We start from the raw sequence: 22,086 nt of genomic DNA, 5'->3' as shown, positions 1-22,086 counted from the left end.
TTTGGAAGATTGATAAACTTGTAGGTAAAACTCTGTGAATGTTCCCTTATTAAAATATCCTCATTTTCTTATTAACATTTCTTTACAATTAAAAAATCCCTCTGAAGTATTTGAGAGCCTGTTTTTAAAAAAAAGTCTCAAGTTCCTACAACCTTTTAGTGTGGTACTAAAAAAAATACATGTATTTATCCTCCTATTCTGTTAATATCATGCTGGTTATTGTGTGAAGTCATTAGCCTTTTTATTCTTAGTCCATTTTATGTCACTGCTCAAGTAACCATCCCCTCTCCACCCCTGTGTGTCACATGCGTCACTTGGTGCTTATGGTGTGCTTTTTCCTAAGGGAATCCCGAGGTCAAATGTCCACGGTTACATCCAGGAGGAGGTTGCATTCTTCTGATGATGTGTTGAATGAAGAGATGCTTTCCCCTACACTGACTACATCAGAAGCGAGTTACCAGAGTGAGAGAGTAGAAGAGAAGGGAACAGTGTACTCTACAGAAATTCCTAAACAAGATTCCGCGACTTTTGCAAAAAGAGAGGATGCTGTCACTGTTGACGTTCAGCTTCCTTCTAAAAGCTCCATGGAAGAACAGCTCCCAGACTCTTTGTCTTCTCAGCATTCACTGACGACACAAACAGAGTTGACTCGAGTTTCAGCCTCTCTCCCCAGAAGTTACCAGAAAACTGATACAGCCAGGTTAACATCTGTGGTCACACCAAGACCTTTTGGCTCTCAGGCCAAGGGAATCTCATCACTCCCAAGATCCTACACGGTAAAAAATGTGTTCCCAGTTCATTCAGTCTGTTCTCAAGAGCTAAGTGTTGGGGAACTTGCGTAGAAGTTTGAGTTATCTCTACTTGCTGTAGAAAATGTGCATAACTTGCATATAGGGCCATTTTGTTTCAACCAATTTAGATTCAATAGACATTTAATGTTTATAACAACTCTGTGGAACTGATTAAACTTGATAAATTCAATGAAAGTAAGGCCTGATCCATTTTAAAGAATGAATAAGCTGCTTTCTAAGGCAGAACATTTTTTATTGTTAAAAAATATAACTTTTGTGAAGTATTAGGCTGAACATGAAGATGCTAGTAGTTCTTTTGACCTACAAACAGCAATTTCACATGGGTTAGCCTAAATATTTTCAGGAGCCTTATGTACAGCTTTCTATTTTTCTCTGATTACCTGCTTTACTAGAACTTGATATGCCTGAATGTGGTTATTAAAATGTATCTCATGGTTCTATGTGTATTAGGATTGTTAAGAATATAGAAAATGGAATCATTAGCCCCAAGAATCAAGCAGTATTGCGTAACCAAAAGTGGGTGTATTAATTTTAATTACGTAAGAGGAAGCAGTATAGTGTTCAGATCAATATTCAGGTTCCTTTTACCTCTGCCAATATAGTGTCATAAAATCTAAGGAAAAACTTGAAAAGATATTCATGGTAAGGAAAACCTGTCTAAACTAGCCAGGAAAGTCCTCATCATTATAGTAAGTAAAATAGAGAAAAATTGGCAGCATAAAAAAATAAAAAATCAAATGTATATGACTCATTAGTAAAAGTTGTCAAAGGACAACTTATAGACTCAGAAAAATATTAGTAAAATGAATTCTAGATATAGGGTTAATATCACTAGCATTTAACATTCTCCTACAAATTGGCAAGAAGAAAGAGAAGCAGTAGAATAATGGATATAGAAATGAGTAGCCAGTTTAAGGAAGAGGGATTCAAATGTTTGACAGCATGAAACCCATTGAAGCATGTTCAGTCTCATGAGAGTAAGAATGAGCTGTACAGCTTTTTACACACGCAATTGACAAAGATTTAAAACCTTGAAAATGTCTAGTGTTGGCAGGGATGCAGAGAAGTAGCTGTTCTTCTACATTCTGTTGGGAGTGCACTGCTACAATATTTTTGAGATGATGAGTATATATAAAATTTATATATTACATTTATCTTTTTAATATTACATGTATTATATATATATTAAATATTCTTTGGTCCAGCGAGTCTACTTTTGAGAATCTATAAAAATAAATATCCCAATTATGAAAACATGTAGGTACTTGTTGCAATGCTTTTGGAAGTTACAGAAAACTTGAAACAATACTGAATGCATAGCAAATGAATAAATTGTAGATATCCGTACTATGGAGCATTCGGCAATTAAAAAGACTAGTCTAGAGATCTGTCTATTGACCTCTCAGGGTGATGTAAATGAGCAAAGCAAGTTTCAGCAGTCTGTCTATAATATCGAAACTTTGTAAAAAAAAAAAAAATCCTCCTCCCACTACATATGCGTCTATCTGTTACGTGAAAGAATGTGCTCCAAGCTTTCAGCCATAGTTGCTGTGGGAGGTATGTTACTTTTATAGTTTTAAAGTATTTAATGTATATGTTTTTTAAACAGAAATCTAACAGTACCAAGCTTGAAATGATGTTTCCTTTTTAGATGGATGATGCTTGGAAGTATAATGGAGATGTAGAAGATGCCAAGAGAACTCACAACAGTTTGGTCAGCACCTCTGTGCAAAAGCTTGACATAGGCCAGCTTGTTTCCAGCAAGTCCAGCGAGAGAGAGATAGCAGCGCTGGGAGAAGGTGTGATGGGGCTGCCGTCTCCTACATCCTCCTTCTCATCACTTTCCCTGGACCAGGCCGCCACGTCCAAAGCCACACTGTCTTCAACATCTGGCCCCGATTTAACGTCTGAGTTTGGAGAAGGGGGAAGCTCACCGCAGACAGAGGTCTCAAGATCACAGGTGAATTTGGGAAGGCTGCCTATCACCCACTGCTCAGAAACATAAGTATTGAAATCTGGAAACCATGCTTCTAACCTCTAGGTGTTATTATCTGGACTGAAAATGTGGAAAACGATATTGCATTTTATTTTTAGCACATCTTCGAAGAAGTAGGCCTCTTCCACCTTCGCGTTTATGGATCCAGATAACCCTTGTGATGTGTGTGTATTGAGGCTTTTTGGACCGATCTCTTTAGGGTTGTTTTTTCTCTCTATTCCTCAAGTCAGCAACTGTTGCCTTATACTTCTAGTGGTCAGCAGCCCCTGGTTCAGGTGTAGGGGTCACTTGGGAGATTATAGATTCAGGTCTAACAGGTAAGTGAGTAATAAAACCCCCTTCTCAGGGAGATTAACTGACCAGAAGGGGAAATTGGTACACAGGCTAGGTGCTGGCCTCTAGGGACATGGCATTTCTTTTCCTATCATATTAACCTTCTCGTGACTTTTATTTATTTATTTGAGAGAGAGAGATTGAGTGCGTGAGCAATCAAGTGGGGGGAGGGGCAAAGGGAGACGGGAGAGAGAGAATCTTTCAAGCAGACTCCCCGCCCAGCACAGAGAGCCCTACTCAGGGATGGATCCCGGGACCCATGAGATCATGACCTGAGCCAAAACCAAAAGTTAGATGCTTAACGGACTGAGCCATCCAGGCACTGCAACCTTCTCGTGACTTTTAATACTAATTTACAAAGTCTACAATTTTGTGCTGTTTCTTGTATCTTAATGGGAATATTGAGGCTTCGTTACAGTATGACAGTTATGTTCCTTAATGTTTGGAATCTGAACAAAGTATATCCTCAGATGAAGAATGACTGGGGGGCATTTGTAGTTTTTCCTACTTAAAATCACCATAGATAGCTTTTAGGAGAATTGCTAGGTGATGAATGTAGTATATTTTATATATAAGCTGGAAGTCATTGGTTGTCTAGAGAACAGAAAACTTTTCTTAAAAAAAAAACCAAAAAACAAAAACACCTTTGTTAGGCAGTTTGATAGCCATATGGACCCCTTAGCATAGAGGCGCTTTTGTGGTTCTGTGGCTTAGTCACACATTCTCTGCTGCCTTACCAGGGTATGTGTGTTTTCCAAGGCACAACCCCAAGTGTATAACTTGGCCTAAATTATATTAATGAAATAACTATGTGCACTAAGTTAATATGGCATATTTACCACAGAAAAGCTTTACAAGTTTTAGGTTTTTTTTTTTTTTTTTTGTCCTGATTATGAAGTACTTCGTGTTGAGAAAATTTGGGAATGCAGGAAAATATGTATGATAAAAACGATTGGTACTCCCGTCTTTTAGAGATAACCTTTGTTAACATGTAGGTATATTTCTTTGTTGTTCCCATGCATATTTACAAACATATATCTAAAAATAATCTCTTCAGCTTGCTAAAATCATTAGCTGTAATTTTTTTCACTTCGTTTTTAAGGAATTAGAAACCTGTAATTAGCATCATAAGTTTCAGTGGATGAGAACAATAGCCCATGGTATACTTGGAGAACCTAAGGTCCAGGGGTGAATAATAAAAGCCGAAGCAAGGTGTCTTTTGTTTTTATGGGCTTGCGTGTTTGCTTTCACGTTTTCACATAGCAAACCCAACAGGACAGCCTTATTAAGGTACCGTGCTACTAGGTGGTAAAGTGCCCTCAGGGCGGCGGCTAAGTAGCCGCCTCCACGGATTAAGAAAAAGAGGCTAAGTGTGGTGTTGGGTGTGTTCCAGGTCGTGGCAGTTCGGGGAACCTGAATTAACATGGCTTGGCTTCAGGTTTCATCATTAATGGATTTATGCTCCTTTGTCTCCAAACTTGAAATGGTATCCTACCAAGCAAAATTAGGCTTTGCCGAGGCGAGTATGTATGTATCACATGGTGACGTGCCCGTCTCCGGGCTGCTCGGTGTGTCCGCTCCCACGCTGTGGACAGCGCAGTTGCTCAGAGAGCATCACCCGCTCTGATCGCTGAGAAGGAGCTTCCTGCCTCGGGGACAGGGCCGCAAATGTACAAGACAACCCATGACGGATAAGTCAAGGGTTTTGGTAATGCTCTTCCAAGCGTTTGTCCAAACTCTGTAATTCTAGGTGTTCAGAGAATAGAAGAATAAAAAGTAGTGTGTGGGTGAACATCTAGATGTTTTGGGAGCTTTGTAAGTGTTCTTCGGGTCTCCTTTCTCCTTCTTACCTCACACTTCCACCAGTAAGATCCTTTCATTTCCTCCTCCAGAATCTCCCATGGTAGTCTTCTCTTCTGTCCCTGCTTCCACGAGCCTAATTCTCAGGCCCTTTCCCCATCAGCGCGAACGCTTTGTAAATTGCCGTCTGTGTCTGTGCATTCTCTGCGAGCCTGGTGTTAGACCGACTTGCATGATGCTCGGCTGCACTTGGTAATTTCTCTGCTCCAGGGCCTCCAGTGGCACTCTGTGGACTGTTCAGACAAGTTCAAAGCTCTCAGGGGAGCACTCTGACCCCTCTGCACAGGTCCCAGTCTCCCTTTGTAGCTCAGTAACGGCTGCTTACTGAGCGCTTGCCATGTGCCAACCCGGCTTCTCGGGCTATTTCTTAGGCCTCAAGGACCCTTACCTCCCTGTTCTGCTGTTGTGGAAACTGAAGCACGAGCGGTCACGTTACTAGTCCAAGACCATACAGGGTCCTGAGTGGTGGAGTCAGAATTTGTAAGCAGGCACTCTGACGCAAAGTCACCTGCACCACACTGTGTCATGGAAAAAAAGAATTGGAAGTTGGTGACCAAGCCACACAACACTGCTTGCTTTTTCTTAGACACATTGTACACTTTCTTCGACACATCATAGTACTTGGTCTTACTGTTCCCACATTTGAAAATGTTCATTTCACCCCCGTTTGTCTTGTGAAGTCGTCCTGTTCTCTCAAAGCCCAAGAGGGTCACTTGCTTTGTGAATCAAGACCTCTTCTTCCCCTAGTTGGAATTGAACTTTTCAGCCTAGGTGAAAGTTTCATTTGCTGGATTCTTCCTTGTTCCAAATGTTCATCGTTTCTCCTTCACTGGTATTCTTCGTACCCTCCACAGCCTTTGCACATAGTTAGCACTTACGTATTTCCTGACTCGATTTCATTCAAAGCCTTGATCACCAGACTTAAGTCTGAACTTGATCCAACTTGTAATTTAGGTCCTCATGGGCTCTTTAATGTGGGAGTGTTAAGATTTAGGCATATTTTGCCACTCCAAGCACTGTGCTGTTACATAGAATTATTTTAAGGAAATGAAGTCGGGGGTCAGAAACTGGTTAGGAGCCTCTCACAGAATTGTGGTCATGAGGTGGTTCATGCCATTAAGAAGGGAAGCTTAATGAAGGAAAGAACTTAATATGACCTCATTTAAAATCTGCCCACAGAAATTTCTTTCCCATCTCCACTGCCCAGGTGGGGTTTCATTCCTTTCCACTCCCTTTTCTCCCCAACTTCTCTTCTGATACTGCTTCTTTTCCTGCCTCTTTTTCTGATCCAGGCTGCCAGGGCAGTCGCAGGGGTGACCCCAAGGCAAGGGGAGAGTATGACCCCAGAGCTCTTCATCCTCCTCCATCTGCCTCACAGACGTGGCTTTGATTATTTTCCCCTGATTGGTCTCATCGACAGGGTTTTGTCACCTTTTCCGTCTTGTCAGAGCCCTCTTCTCTCAAACTCCATCCAAATTCCCATTTCAGAACCTCTGCCCCAGATTTTTTAAAGCGCTACCCAGAAGCTAGATGATACAGATGGGAGGAAGGAAGCTTTTCACATGTTTACTTCTCAATCACCAAGCCTGCGATGGTGCCCCTTTTGAAGAGTACCCAGGGCTAACTGTATCACGGCTTCCTCCCATGCACTATGCTGGTCACCTTCTCTAGACCCTGCTGCCGGGCGGGCAGGAAGCAAGCCTGTCTAGATCACTGGTAGCACAGTACCTGGATCTGAAAGTATTCCTTGAATGCTGCGTTCTGTTGGCTTTAGAGCTAGGTAGGTATGTGAGCGTTAAATAGGACTCTCTTTAGCTGACCTGGAAACTGCTTAACCCGCATATATATCACATGTAACATTGTTTCCACGCGGAACAGAAAGTAATTACCGGGCAGCAACCAAGTACCTTGGCACCTCTTAAGTGTTTCACTTAATCCTTCCAATCACCTTTCAAAGTAGGTGGTGTTATCCCCACCTTTACGAATGAAATACTTGAGATTTGAAAGTTACATAACTTGCCCTGGGCTGGTTAAGTGCTTAGGCCACAACTGTAATTTCTCTGACCCTAATTTTTTGAAAATATGACAAACTCCAATTTGAGAACTGCCTTATGTTAAGTCTCCAAATGTTGACTTAACTTTGCTGTATCTCTAGCATTTTAGAGCCAACAGGGACTGAAATATCTTCTGTTTCATAAAGATAAAATCATTCTTAAAATTGTTTTTGAGGAAAGCTATATAGTTACTGAAACTTACCAGCACTGAATCAGAAATGTGGAATTTCTGAAATGCAGAGTTTGAAATCTACCCAATAGGCAGTAAGGAGCTACCAGCAATTTTAAAATGGGGTGCAATAATGATAACTGGCATGTTCTGTGACTAGAATTCTGGCAGTTGTGTAGAAGATGGAGGGGAAGAGGGGCGGGGCCAGGATAGCCAACTCAGAGGTGGCTGAAATAGTTTGAACCATGGCCTCCCCTCTAAACTAAGATGATAACCTAAAGAGCAATGAACAGATGGGATAATCCAGGATAGATTTATAGATGAAGGACTCGAGAGCACTTTAATAATGCGCAGGTGCAGTGGGGGCAGGGTGGGAAGGGAGGAGGAGGAGCCCCTGGTGTTGCTAACTCAGGCATCTGGTCAGATAGTGATGTAACTGACCAATACTTGAGAAACAAGAGGTCGAAAAGAGTAGGTTTGGGAGGAAGATCCTGAATTTAATTTTGGGCGTATTGGGCTGAGCCAATAACTGAAGACCCAGTAGGGAAGGTTATTCAGGAAAGCTTGTAGTCAAAAAGATGGGAGACTGGCTCAGGAATGACAAGAAAGTGAGAATGGGAGAGCAAGCAAAGGAGAACATTCATGAAACTGAGAGGTGGCTGGATAGATGGAGGAAAAGAAGGGAGAAAGTGGGATAATGTTGACATAGAAGACAGTTTCTGAAGGCAAGAAAAGTTGGTAGTGCCTGGTGGGAGGAGGACTGAGATGGATTTGGTAGGAAAGAGATAAAACTTGGAATGGGGTAAGTGATGGGACTGGAAATACCACCTGCCTCTTAGAATGGAGAAGTGGAGAAAGTAGGTTCAGATGTGGCTTTCATGAAGGAAAGTGGCTCCAGGGCCAGAGCAGCACCATGATTGGGGGACCACTCACTTATGTTCTCACCCCACTCACTCCCTGGAAAAATGATGTAAAAGAATCATGTGTACAAAAATCAAAGTTGATCTATTTCCTCTGTTACTTATGACTGTTGAGCCCAAATCTGTATTTAGTGTTTTGTTTAATTTTATCAACTTCAGTAGGCTTCCCTTAAGTCAACACATTTATCTAATTGAAAAATTTGGGGGAAAGTAGCTTTCTGACCTGTTAGTATGTAAGATTGACCCTGTTTTTCATCAGTTCTCATCTTTGGTGATAGGAAGGTCTTAATTCATCAGATGTCCTAAAATTCCATCTTGTCAGTGCTACTCTAGATAGATCATTTTGTTTTTGTCTAAAAAGCTCATTTTTCAGTATATGCTTCTGTATAAATTGGATCTAATTTGAGGGAAGTTATTTTTAAATGGTGATATGTTGATAACCATACTTTATCTTTTCTGGCATAGACAACTGGAACCACTTTATCAGTCATCGAGAATCTAGATTTCCCCCAAGACTTTGTATTTCTGGTTCTATCCAGTTCAAGCAGTAATTCCCCCATCATCGTCTTCTGAGGCATGGATCCTTCGTAGAATACTTACATGGCATGTATCTTACAGAGATAAATAAGGAAGTAGAAATCTTAACTGAGGGGGGCGCCTGGGTGGCACAGCGGTTAAGCATCTGCCTTCAGCTCAGGGCGTGATCCTGGCGTTATGGGATCGAGCCCCACATCGGGCTCTTCCGCTATGAGCCTGCTTCTTCCTCTCCCCCTCCCCCTGCTTGTGTTCCCTCTCTCACTGGCTATTTCTATCTCTGTCAAATAAATAAATAAAATCTTTAAAAAAAAAAAAAAAGAAATCTTAACTGAAATCACTGTTGAACAGTTTGTGCTTGACTATAATTATAGATCTGTTCCGCTGCAAGGAGTCTAGGGGCTGATCTAATTCAAGGACCTAGGATTCCAGAGAGATGCCTGAGGGACTGCCATCAAGGGCAGGCCACGCCATTGAAATTATAGCTTGAAATTGAAATTCTAGCTATTCACTCTAATCCCTTCTATGTATTGGTTTGGAAGGGAGGTGTTCTACATAAGATTTTCATTTGAAAATACGGTTTTGCAAAATAAAAAGCTTGCAAATCAATGTCATTATGAGAGGGAAGACCCTGCCAGACCCTGCCAGACTCTGTAATGTGCCTGAGGCCACCTGGTTATTGATAGAAATGGACCTGTAATCGTTCCTGTGGTTCTTTTCTCCTTTATCTGTCTACAGTCCTAAGGACCCCCACACCTACAGTCTGCCAGGCCGTAGCCACAGGGAGGCTGTCCCCTGTTAACTGTTTCAGAGATGGTTATCTGCTCTTTTATTTAATATGGTCAAGTAGAGGTTTATTTCCAAGGCAAGAATATCCCTTTGTGAGACAATTCTTTTGGCCTAATAAAATTGTGAGACTCTTTCATCTATAGCATAAGCTCATTCTCTTTTATCCTATATTTGGTAGAAAAGGATAATGTTTACTTGCTCTCTCCCACAAGGTATTCTTTATGTAGTTTGAGACTATTTATTAAAACTCCATCCTGTCTTTTATTCTTCAAGATAAAAAACATCAATTAGTATCTTGCATATCTAACCCATCATTTGTCCTCTGCCCTTACATAGCAGTAGATTCTGTGCTTTACTTGGCTTTAAGTTGAATTTGGGGGGGGGGGGCGGTAAGTGTAGCAAAGATGACCACTTATTTTCATTGAGTCATGTCTAATTTAAGTGTATGGTAGTTTCGGTGAAGGAGAGGAACTAACCACTAATTTTTTCTATTCATAGCCGAGTTTTATTCTGGAGATTGGTGTTCATCAGGCTGATTATTAACATGTTTTCACTACCTGCATCAGGGTTCCTGCTTTTAAACTGCTTTACAAGCTGTCTGATGAAAAATTTTCTATATTATTAGCTATAGATTTTTCTTAAAATAATTCTGTACTCAGCTCTGGAAGAGTCAGTAATTATTTTTTGAGAGCAAGGACCATGCCTAATCCATCTTTATTTCCCAAGTACTAAGCCTTGTGTCTTATGCAGCATAGATGCACAAAAGTATATGCTGACCCGATGAGTAAGTGAATATTGTTATAGTACTTCTGTGTCCACAGAATATAGTAAGTTCTTGGTTCAGTGTCCTCCTTGCCTTCTTTCTAATTCTTATGTAATATCAGTTTTTCATAGAATAGAGTCACTCGGATTTTAAACTTGTTTGAGAGGTGGAAAAACTTCAGCATAAAGCTTCGTGAATTGAGCAGTTGGCCATAGGTTCGTTTTTAACTGCCACATTGAGCTGGAGAATTTGTAGGTCTCCCCCCCCCCCCCGGAAAATAAAGTGACTTTAAGAACTTCTCCTTTTTAAACAGTAAGTCTAAGTTCTTAATTATTTTGAATCAAAGACTGAAACAAGTCAGGAAATTTCAAGTTAAAATTCATGCCTGCTGTTTACCCAACACAAAACACATAAATTATGAAAGGCAATTGAGATTTTCAAAGACGTCGCTTATTTTACAACTTAAAACATTTGTTTTGGAAAACGGCTGGGAGTCTGTGAAACTGAGCATTTGTTGCTGTGGAGTGGAGTGATGAAGGTGGAAATAGAGGTCTGTCTGCTGTCCAGGAGGCTTATGTTCTGGGGTTTGTTGGCTGATGTGACTTCGAGGAAATTGTGACTTGTTGCTTAGGATGTCTCAGTAGGGGCCCTCTTGGCATCTGACCTGTGGTTCCTGAGAGATGACGTAGCCCTGTGTTTTGCAGCGTGTGTGGCAGCTCTGCCCTCACACCCCGATCTTCATGTGGCAACGGGGTGAACTGCCTTGCCAAAACTTCTGGTGCCCGTTAGGGGTGGTCCCAGTCCTAGATGAGCTCTACACGCAGCTGAGTCGTGTGTTGATGAACCCCTCGAAATTATTCAGCTAAATATGTTAAATGTCGGAGATACTTTTTAATAAGTATAGTGGCATTTTAAAAAACGTTTAAATTTTTTTGCATTTCCAAAAATGCTATTATATTGAAATAAATGATATATATAACATTGTTTAAATTTAAGGTGTACAATATGTTAATTTGAGCCATATAGATATTGTAATATGATTGCCATTGTAGTGATAATTAGCACCTCGATCACTTTAAGTAATTATCCTTTCTTTTTAGTGGTTGGAATAATTAAGTTATAGTCTCTTAGCAAGTCGGATTATAACACAGTGTTGTGTGTATTCACTGTACAGTGCATTAGATCGCTAGGGCTTATTTACTAATAGCAAGTTTGTACCACTAAACAACACCCACAAAACACCTTCTCACTCCTTTCCTGGCTAATAACAAATGGTCTATAAATTAAACCCAATTGTATGGTGGGCGAATGCCCAAGCTTTATTAATGCCCAGCTGATGTAAAGTATTAATGTGAAGAAAAACATTTGTTGATGTGAAGGTTTCCCTTGTTTTATCAGAAAAATAATAAACTCATTGATATGTATATAAATGAAGGTTTTACCAAACCCAAGTTAAAAAGATTGATGCTTCTGGTTTATCATGAAATAATTCAAGTGCACCTTGCATATAGCCTCCCTTCTTTCATGAATAGGCTTTCCTCCATGTGGGTGCCAGAGACACCTGATCCCACCGTTTCGTGTTTGTTTTCAGGATCAGTTCAGTGATATGAGAATCAGCATAAACCAGACGCCTGGGAGCGGTCTTGACTTTGGGTTTACAGTAAAATGGGCACTTTCTGGGATCTTCGTTGCATCAGTCGAAGCAGGTAAATCATAGATTTAGCTCTACTCAACTTTCTTCCCCTTGTAATCCTATGCTGTTCAAAAAACCCTCCAGAAATTCGTTTATGTGATATAGGAGGAGAAAAGACCTGTGAAAAATGCAGCAGGAAAGTGAGGAGATGCATGTTCTTCCCCGAGACTAATACCATTTCTTCTCTTTGCCTAATTAATTTTGGTTTTGTAGAATCTTAATCTTGTGACCTTTATGGAATTCATTTATGAAAATTTTAGGTTTAATATTTGGAAATGCTTCCAAGCAACACTTGACTGAAAATTGGCCATGTTTGTGGTGGCTATATATGTGCTGTATAATAGGTGTTTTCTGAGCATCCTAATATATCTGTTGCCAGTGGGGTCCTCAGGATGTTTCTGGACTTTGCAAAAGGACTGCCCCTCCCCCACCCAGGGTTCTACCAAGTCAGTCTCAGGAACTCTGAGCAAAATATTACGACAGAGCCTAAAATTAAGCTACTGTAGTTAAGAAGAGTTCCTCATTTACATATTTTAGTTATATAAAATTCCATGCTAACTCTGGTTATTTTTTTGAAAATTCAAAAAGACTGTTGAATTAGATAACAGTAAGTGGTAATTGTAAGCGGTTTTAAATGGCCTTGCTTTTTTATCCATTCCAGAGTGCATTTGGATTTGGAAGCTCAATTAAAGTCCAATATATTTCACATTTTTAATTTAAAAATAATTTAAAATTTTCTTTGTTCTTAGGAAGGTAATAAAGAAATTTTATTGAACAGATGAACTTATTCCTCCTTTAATAATGAAGATACATACTATAGAATAAAAAATGCTCTCGGTGTTTTGTATGTTGTAGATACTCAAAAATGTGATGACTTAAAAAAATTCATGACTCTGCTCTACCTGAAAAATCTGAGAATAGTTAGTTGAGATTAAGAAGTCATTTTTTTCTGTAAGTAAGCAATGACTAGTAGAACGTAGATTTTTGTTTGGAATTTTTTGTTATTGGTTGTTTAATTTATTTTGCTTTATGTAGGTAGCCCAGCAGAATTTTCTCAGCTACAGGTAGATGATGAAATTATTGCTATTAACAACACCAAGTTTTCATATAAGGACACAAAAGAGTGGGAGGCAACCATGGCTAATGCTAAAGAAACCGGAAACCTAGTAATGGATATCAGGCGCTATGGAAAGTCTGGTGAGTTGGTTTTACCACTGTCTGCCTTTCTAAATGGGGAACTGGTCTTTGGCAAATGGTTATAACATCTTGCTTCAATAACTTTTTTTCTCTTTTTTTTTTTTTTTAATTTTTTGGCCTCGCGATGTTTTGCGGTTATGCTGAGACAAATCTTGAACAATCCTTCCATGACTATTCTGTTTGAAAACTTTTCACTAGCAGATTTACTGAATTCTACATTATTGATTGGTTGATTGATATGCTATACTGGCTCTGAATGTAGCTGTTAACGGAAAGCTATTATAATTGCATCTGCCTTTGGGAGTCTCATAATAGTTTTGAGTGTTAAGAATTACACTATTTTACTTTCTCAGCAGCACCATAACTAACTGGTATAAGAGAGAACATGGTAGGTCATATTCCTGTTGTTCATGCTCAAGGAACTTTCAGTATAATTCTATTAGTGTGTTTCTTAGTTGTTGAGGTTAGATGGGGAAGGGCATTAAGCCTCCCCCTACCTGCCAAATTATGATCTCAAAATACGATATTCAGTTTTGGTTTACAGAAAGAGTCAGTGAATTTGCTAGTCTTTTCCTTATTAATATGATCTAACCCTTGTGTTTTCGGAAGGTGATCTGTTGGTCAAAACACCTGCACTCTTCACTTCTTTCACACACTACCTGATTTGTCTGTGTGTCTTCTGTATGTGCATTTTGTGTACGTGCATTCAGTAACTTTGTTCTTTCCACTTCACCATTTACGTGTACTCATTTCTTGATCATCATGTGCCAATCAGACTGGGGCAAAGACCAACCTTCCCTGCCATTTACACGGCATAAAACCCTCAATCTCACCAGTATGGCTACCAAAATTATAGGTTCACCCGAAACAAAGTGGATTGATACAACTTCTGGAATTTACAACTCAGACAAATCTTCAAGTCTGTCAATAACAACTGATTTCTCAGAAAGCCTCCAGCATTCTGTAAGTATTTTGAGAAGTGGGAGTATTTGTGTAGAGCAAAGTGTCTGTAGGAATTGTGTGTGTGTGGGGGGGGAAGAATTTGAACAATTTTGATGCTACGTTAAAAACATTTAGTTGAATAAGGTATTTTATAGTAATAAAAGTAAAATTATTTTTGATAATCCTAAGGCAACACTCATTAATAGAGTAATAGTTAGATAACGGTAAAATCAAAAGATCCCATAGTGATACTCCATAGGTATTTCTTACCCGTCTTCGTCATTATACCCATTTCTCAGATCTTTGTGGATGTGAAGTAGTAATAATGTAAAATTATGTATTGTAGCTTTTCTATGCTTTCTTTAGTCTTTACGGGTAAATTGCACACAATTACTATACTTATTTTAAAACCTCATGAAACATTTTTAGTTCTTGTGTAGATGAATTTGATGGGTAGACTTAGATGTGTGGTTAAGAGATACTCAATTACATTAATTGATTAAAAAGTATCAAAGCAATAGTTAAATTTAAAATTTCAAATAAATGTTTATGTTGACTCCCTAGATATAATTGTTGTTATGCTAAGATATTCTTTTATCTAATAAGGAGATCCTGCGACATGGTGTAAGAAAAGCTTAAATGCTGAAGAATCCTATATGCTTGAGTTGCTTACTCATAAATATAAGCTAAGTGAACTAATTATTTGGCACATCGTGTTTCTTGGAAAATTAATGACTGATTGAACTTAAAATCATCCATGCTTATAGACAGATGGTCATTAATCCTTTCACAAGTATTAAAAAATAATTTTAAAAATTTTCTAAGTAAAAAGCTATAAGAAACACATTAATATCCTATGAAACTCATCTTGTTAAGATATTTTCACTAATGGGAAATGCATTATTTAAACCCAAAGTCCAATTGGAGAGACTGTTGTTAACTGGCATTTTATCCTTTCCAGAATACTGAATCCAAGGAAATGAATGGAATTCGTGATGAAAGTACTACTTTTGAATCAAAAGGTAAACATCATCATTATAACTATGTGTATATTATAGAAGTCACAGCATTCAAGTTCTGCCATAATAAAAATTAATATCAGTGAGTCAAAGAAACACTGATCCCACTGCAAGTTGAAACTAAAAGGTTAGCATGCAGATCCAGTTGCAGCCAGGTGGAAGGGCGTTCAGTTCCAGGGTTTGAATAGTTCAAGAACTGCAAACAAAGCTTTGGCAGCGTGTCCAGGAGCTTTGAGTGCCTGTGTGTCTAAGTCAAATAAGAAAGACTGGTTTTCCTGAGGCCAATAGCCTTCTTGCTCTGGTATGTTGGCAAAGGGAATCTTAGTTAAATCTGAAACGATGAATGAGGTTTCCTCTCCCCCTTTATTGTAAAAGGGACAAGCTTGTAGGCAGCTAATAGTAATAGAGAAATGGCAATAATAGTCGTTAGTCGAAGGACCCATTAGTAAGGAAAAACCAGGGGTAGTATCTAGGGAGATCTTGTATTGTGGAATTATCACTCTCTTCCTCCTTTTATGTCCATAAATCGTTGTCGCCACATGCTATGTGCTACTCCTTAGGCATACAAAATAAATAAGAAAGATCTGGTCCACATAGGCAGAGAAAGAGACCCAAAGAAGACAGACTCCTGCTACCATGAAACTAGACTCCCATCCGGCTGGGTTTTCACAGTAGTTAGACGGCTTTGCCTCCGCGTTTGCCAGTTCATAATACATTAGGTCAAAGCCAAGCCAAGTTTATAAATTCCCCTTGATTGATGATTTATTTTGGTATTTAATTTCTGATAGTTAGAAGTGACTGCATCTTAACTGATGTTGCCTTCTTTATCAAAGGAGTTTTTAAAACGAACCTGACTTATTTTTGATTCACGATGTTAAATCCAAGGCATTTAGGTCCTACTCTGCCAGTGACTCAGGCAAAGCAAACAGCTAAGACACCAAACTCGTCATTAGTGTCTACAACTATATGCAGGCCTGTCATTTGAGGGTTTTCTTTAGACAAGTAAGCACCAACTAGTAATATCAAGTAATAATTGCATTTACATTTTATGAATAAACTGAAGTATAAGGATCATTTACCATAACCTTATGACGGATTTGTAGAAGTCAGAATATTTTTCTTTTCTTCTTTTTTTTTAATCTGACTGAACTCCATTTGCTTAAAGTTAGTGCTTAGAAGATGTTAAACTAAGGCAAAATACTTTAGATAGAAGAGTATTTTAATTTGGACATTTGTTTTTATTTTATCTTTCTCTGGGTATTAGTTTATTTTCTTGTCTTCCTCCCCACTATTTCTCAGTTCACTTTTTACCTAGTACCGCAAAAACTCTTAGTTACAAACAATTCTCCTCAGACTTTTAGATTTTGGACTGATTAACCTAAACAAAACATTTTAGTTTCCATTTCCCCAAAGCTGTGTGACCGAGCACGGAAGTATTTTGGCTTCTATGAAACTGTGATGCTACCTGCTAGAATTTATTAATAAAATAATTAGTTCCATTACTAATTTGGATGTAGTACAGACTACTAAAAATATGTGTCTTTGTACATTGAAATAATCCATATATTCTATGGCTATCAGTTTTGTCATTTTACAGCTAATGCTTTGGACTAGAAAGGTGTGTCAAATACCATTTAGTTTTCCAATGGTGAGAGATGAGAATGAATGACATGGTATTGATATATTTTCTTTTTTTGTATTTTTCAACTAGCATCTGAACCTATTTCTTTGAAAAACTTAAAAAGGCGATCACAATTTTTTGAACAAGGTAAACTACCAAGATAACAATTCATGCACTTTCATGGAATTGTTCCCATTCTCCACTCTGTCTTTGTAGTCTTTGGTGCTGGGCACTAAGCCTTTTCAATTTGGCTGTCATTGTGACCAAGCAACATAACCCATTTCCATTCTTTTCCTAGGGTCATCAGGCTTTTCTTACAGTTCATGGGTCTACCTCTGTGGTAATGGGTCTTTGCGTGTCTTTTGTATACCTCCGAATTTTTTTTTTCTAATTAAAAAAGAGATTGAGATGCTATTAAACACACACTTCTTTCCACTGGGTGGTGACAGTAAGAAATGAGGAACTTCACTTACGCCTTACTGCTTCCTACAAATTGCATAATACTAGATTACACCAACACAATTGTTGAACTTCTGAAAACTAACTTTTGGTTATGGAAAATGCTCTTAATCAAGAGCAGAGTTGTTTCTTGCTATTGGAATGATGGCTTTGGAGTATTGATAGGACTGCCCTGTTGACTCTGAAGTAAATTAAATTTCAGTGCACTTCTGACCACGTGCTCTTTGAGCCTCCCCGTGTTGGTGTAGTCGGGCGCGCTGCCATCCGTGCTGTGCATGTGGCATTTCTTCCCCCTTTCACGTCTGTCTGATGCCCTGTCTCATGAGTGCAGTCCAAGCTGTGCTGTGCTATCAAGAACTTAAAAGTAATATCCAACATTTGAGACACAATGGCACAGAGAGCAGCGTGCTGTTGGTGTCTAAATGTTATTGTTTCTTACTTTTAAGATGATCAAAAACCTTTACACACATGCCTTGTATTTACTGGATTCATAGATTTTTTTAAAGAAAAAAATCTAGTCTTTCTTTGGTGAATTACGGTTTCTTTTTGGCCATAAATAGGAATAGCTCACGAGCTGTGCATGTACGAGGTCTATTTGTGTCAGTATCCTTAGTGTTTTTGATATTTTTGTTAAATTCCTGTTTTTCTATGGTAATTTAATTGAAACAGTATGATACCCCTAGCTCACACTGGCTAACATAAGACAATTCCTTTCTTTCTCTAGTCTAATTTTCACTCACTTTTCTTCAACAGGCTAGTTTAGGGAAGAATATTTTCCTAAGTCTCAAAGCGGTTTTCTTTTAAAAAAAAAAAATGTGTAAGTGAATAATTTGACAGGTGAGTTTTCAGGAAAACTAAAAATACTGCATGATAGTGACTTTCCTGAAATTTGCTTACTTGTTTTATTATTCTTGTACTACATACACACACATTCGTGTAGCACGCCCTAAGAATAAAAAGAATATTAGGTCCATAAGTTTACACATGAAGTTTGATATCTGTGCTTCCCTTTCAGAGGAAAGGGAAGGATTTCTTGAACACGCTGTTATGGTGTCTTATTTAAGAAAAGTAGCTCATTAACAAGGAGACCTGGAAAATCTGATTATGGAGCTGTCACATTGTCATTAAATAGTGGCAAGTAAAAATTTAGATTTGGTAGATGTCATAACATTTGAAATTCTTTTTTCCCCTCTGTTGAGCTCAGCTGTGACATACTACCCGGTGTGTTCATAAAAGAACCCTGAAACCTCTTCAGAAGACCCAGCCATCCAGCTCTAGTACCAAGGGCTAGGGGGTACCTTCGGCATCCGTAGTTTCTCTTTCTCTTTGTTTTAAATGACTTTGACTTTGGAAGATGAGTAACAAACAGATGGAATTGAAGAGAAAAACTGAGATACTGCTGCGGTTTTAAAAAAGAAACATTGATCTCACTTAGTATACTGGCATAGAAACAGCTAATAAGACTCTCTGAAAATAATTATTTCATAGAAATGAAAGGACTTATATATATTTTTTCCCTTCCTTTTCCACATGCTGCAATACAGGGAGTTCGGATTCTGTGGTTCCTGATGTAAGTAGCATTCGTTTTTGGAATAAATAAGGTGACCTTGGTGGGACTGAATTAGCACATACTGGCCTCACTTATTTTCGGTTGCATAAGAATTTATCAAGGGATAGTCTTTCCAAGTTGGAAAGACCCATTTTGAAACAGAAAGCCAAACCTCTTCTGGTACCTCTTAGGCAAAGAAAGGGTGGTATGAATTATTCATGTCAGTGAAAGTGCTTCAGCAGAAGACTGAATGAAGTAATGTGTTCTTCCTTTGTTCGCACATCTTCTCCGCTAACTGGTTTAGCTTCCAGTCCCGACTCTCAGTGCCCCGAGCCGCTGGGCGTGGGATCAAGAGGAGGAGCGGAAGCGGCAGGAGAGGTGGCAGAAGGAGCAGGACCGCCTGCTGCAGGTAGAGCAGAATGATGCGGACCCAGGGGCGCTGGGCTGGCTTTCCCCAGTCAGTGTCAGCCAGCACTGGGAAGCAAATTAAAAAATAATGAAAAGCTAATAACCTCATAATTAACAAATCTTTTGCTAGGCAGCACCTTTTGCATTCATTACATTTTTATTTTGAAGCTTTCCGAGTCCTCCTTTGAAAGTAATTATTTACCCTGTGTATTTTTTAGAATGCGGCACTGTGGTTTTCTGGATTTTCTTGTGTGTGACAGGTGTATGGATTGTGAGGATTTTCAACCCCTAGACTGTGTATTCACTCCATTGCAGAGAAATTCGGTCCCCCTTGCAGTTAGCTAGGGGCTCTAATCAATTACAACTGTGGTAAAGGGTGGCTATAGATTCAATTCCGAGTATCTACCCTTTCCCGAGACAGCAATTTAATTCGATATAAGTTATTTTGTACTTTAGGGATGAAAGTCCGATTGGTGAAAATAATACCACCATCTTTAAAGAGTGAGGTGAAGGGTAGAGCTAGCAAAAATGCTGGTGGAAAAGATTATGTTTAACATCATTAATCTGTTAATTAACTAATTAACTAATATGCCATCTTTCCTTATAGGAAAAATATCAACGTGAGCAGGAGAAACTCAGGGAAGAGTGGCAAAGGGCTAAGCAGGAAGCTGAGAGAGAGAATTACAAGTACTTGAATGAGGTAGCGTTGGAACGTGCTGTGTTCTTCTCTGTCTCAGTGAAATTAGCCGAGAAACGGAAGATCCTCTATTTCACCTGGCTTTTGCCACACATTCACTTCTATAAGCGCTTTGAAAAACACCATGAGCTCTGATTTGTCAGAATTTGGCTCTGATGTTTCAACCTTTCTCTTAGTTTCTCTACTGTATCATTAAATGGTTCTATTAATGGACCCTAACTGCATCTTTCTCTTCGTACTTATATTTCACCCACGCGTGGCTTTATTAGTGATACAACTTTTAACATCATTTCAAGTGGAAACCCTGGCCAACTACAATAAGTCTCTCAAACTAAATATGAATAAGTGAAATTATAGCAGTACACAGATTCGGATGGGTTTCTTTTTCCTTCTGGTCACATAGGAACTGATGGTCCTGAGCTCCAACAGCATTTCTCTGACCACACGGGAGTCTGCCGTTGCCACCTGGGAAGCCTCTTGGGGAGAGGGGTCCAAGTCGTCAGACCGGGAAGGAACACGGGCAGGAGAGGAGGAGAGGAGACAGCAGCCAAAGGAGGGTGCGGAGGAGGACCAAAGAAAGAAGCTGCAAGAGCAACTCACTCTTGAGAAAGAGAGGAAACTGAAGGAGCAACGGTATCAGGAAGAGCAGGAGCAGAAGCGGCGTCAGGAGGAGGCCCAGGAGCAGAAGCGCCAGGCAGAGAGAGAGAGGGAAACTTCAGTCAAAATATACCAGTATAGAAGGTTTGTCCTACAGCCGGAGGGCACTGTTTTATATCGGCTCGCCTTAGCTCAGTTCATTTCCCTCTTCAGAGGCTCCCAGTTGGTCCCTACCATCCGTTTTCTACACAAACAGCCCAAGGGAGACCTTTTACATTGTACACCTGGTCCTGTCACCTTGTAACTCTTCAGATGGCTTCCTCTCACATTAGAATACCACCCAGGTCCTCGCTGTGACCTAGAAAGCTCACACGAGCAAGCTCTTGACCCTGTGGTCTACTTGGCTTCCTACCACTCTTCCCCTCTCTCTGTCTGTTCCAGCCACACTGGCCTCCTCTTTCTTCCTTGAAAATGTCCAGCACATTCTTCCCCTGAACGTCTGCATTTTTTCAGTCCCGGTGCTTGCAGAGACTCACCTCTCTCTCTGTCTTCCTCATTTTCTTTAAGTCTCTGCTCAGATGTCACCTCATCTAAAACTTTTGCTTTTCCCCCACACCTTCTCCCCATATGCCTTACCATGTTTAATGGTCCGTATTTGTCTGTGGCCTGCCTGCCCACTGAAATGTAAGAATTACATGTAATACTCTTTTTGTTTTGTTTGCTTCTATAGCCCAGCCCTAGTAGGAGGCATTCTGTATACATTTGTGGGATAGATGAATTGCAAATGTCTGTTGGTATTAGTAGGTCTTCTTTCCACAGCGATTGATCGAAATGCTTCTGTATGTTTAGTTTTCAACCCAGAGACCATCTTGTAAAGAGGCTAGAATAACCTTGTTTTGATATCAATTTCTCAAACTCCGGAAGAGTGTTAAAGTCTAATATGTTGACCATAAACTCTTCTTTCTATCTTTAGGCCTGTTGATTCCTACGACATACCAAAGAGAGAGGAAAAATCTTCAGGGTTGTTTCCAAGTGACAGGTATGTGGGTCGTTTCGTTGTAATTTCGTTGGAATAATTGACTTTAGATGAATATTTGAGGGCTTCCCTAGTTGTATTTTAGAACTCCTTTAGCTCTTGATCTTTCATGGGATATAAAGAGATCTCGCTGGTTGATCTTTGTATGGACCAGCGTTTGCTGTGTAACCAGCTACCCCTAAACTTAACGATTTCACATGATTTTGTGGGTAAGTCTTTTGGGCTGATCCTAATTGGCCGTTCTTTTAGTTGATTGGGTTCCTCGTCCATCTTCTCCTAGTTTACTAGGCAGCTCTGCTTTGGGGAGTTGGCTGTAAGCTGGGACAGTGAGAACAATTCGGCTGTGTTCTTTCAAGATCCAGTAAGCCAGTGCAGTCTTATGTACATGGTGGCTGAGCAGAGAAGACAGAATTAAAGAGAGGAAGCATGCAAGGTGCCTTGCAGTCTACATTCTGAACTGGCCCACCAAGGCTTCTGTCACATTCTATTACCTAAAGTAAAATCGCAGGCCAGCCCAAATTCACAGAACAAAGGAAAACTTCACCTCTTTATGGGAGGCGCCACAGCACAAGGGGAACGGATGCAGGGTAGAATTGTGTTCTTTCTGTGCAACTACTTTAACTTTTATTTTAAAGAGG

General features: G+C 39.6%; 1 protein-coding gene across 14 annotated transcripts in view; it reads left to right on the top strand.

Annotated features, from left to right (window-relative positions):
* The window catches only part of LMO7 (LIM domain 7), a 193,590-nt gene that overhangs the window by 158,206 nt on the left and 13,298 nt on the right, over positions 1-22,086 (top strand). For 3 of the 14 annotated variants that reach the window (XM_087865085.1, XM_087865081.1, XM_087865084.1), the window contains 12 exons: positions 344-776; positions 2,464-2,772; positions 11,822-11,936; positions 12,959-13,120; positions 13,977-14,083; positions 15,024-15,084; positions 16,793-16,849; positions 18,706-18,731; positions 19,015-19,119; positions 19,726-19,818; positions 20,219-20,556; positions 21,386-21,451. In XM_087865085.1, the coding sequence (XP_087721211.1) occupies positions 344-776; positions 2,464-2,772; positions 11,822-11,936; positions 12,959-13,120; positions 13,977-14,083; positions 15,024-15,084; positions 16,793-16,849; positions 18,706-18,731; positions 19,015-19,119; positions 19,726-19,818; positions 20,219-20,556; positions 21,386-21,451 (1,872 nt within the window). Of the gene's footprint in view, positions 1-343; positions 777-2,463; positions 2,773-11,821; positions 11,937-12,958; positions 13,121-13,895; positions 14,084-14,668; positions 14,687-15,023; positions 15,085-16,792; positions 16,850-17,000; positions 17,043-18,705; positions 18,732-19,014; positions 19,120-19,725; positions 19,819-20,218; positions 20,557-21,385; positions 21,452-22,086 lie in introns of all 14 variants that reach the window. The other 11 variants (XM_087865082.1, XM_087865073.1, XM_087865083.1 and 8 more) reach the window with 9 other exon arrangements.

Source organism: Ursus americanus, chromosome 10 (genome assembly GCF_024610735.1).
Source record: "Ursus americanus isolate L20-20 chromosome 10, mUrsAme1.1.p, whole genome shotgun sequence".
Classification (NCBI taxonomy): Eukaryota; Metazoa; Chordata; class Mammalia; order Carnivora; family Ursidae; genus Ursus; species Ursus americanus.
The sequence above is the reverse complement of the archived record's forward strand: the minus strand, read 5'-3'. Positions and strand labels throughout refer to the sequence as shown.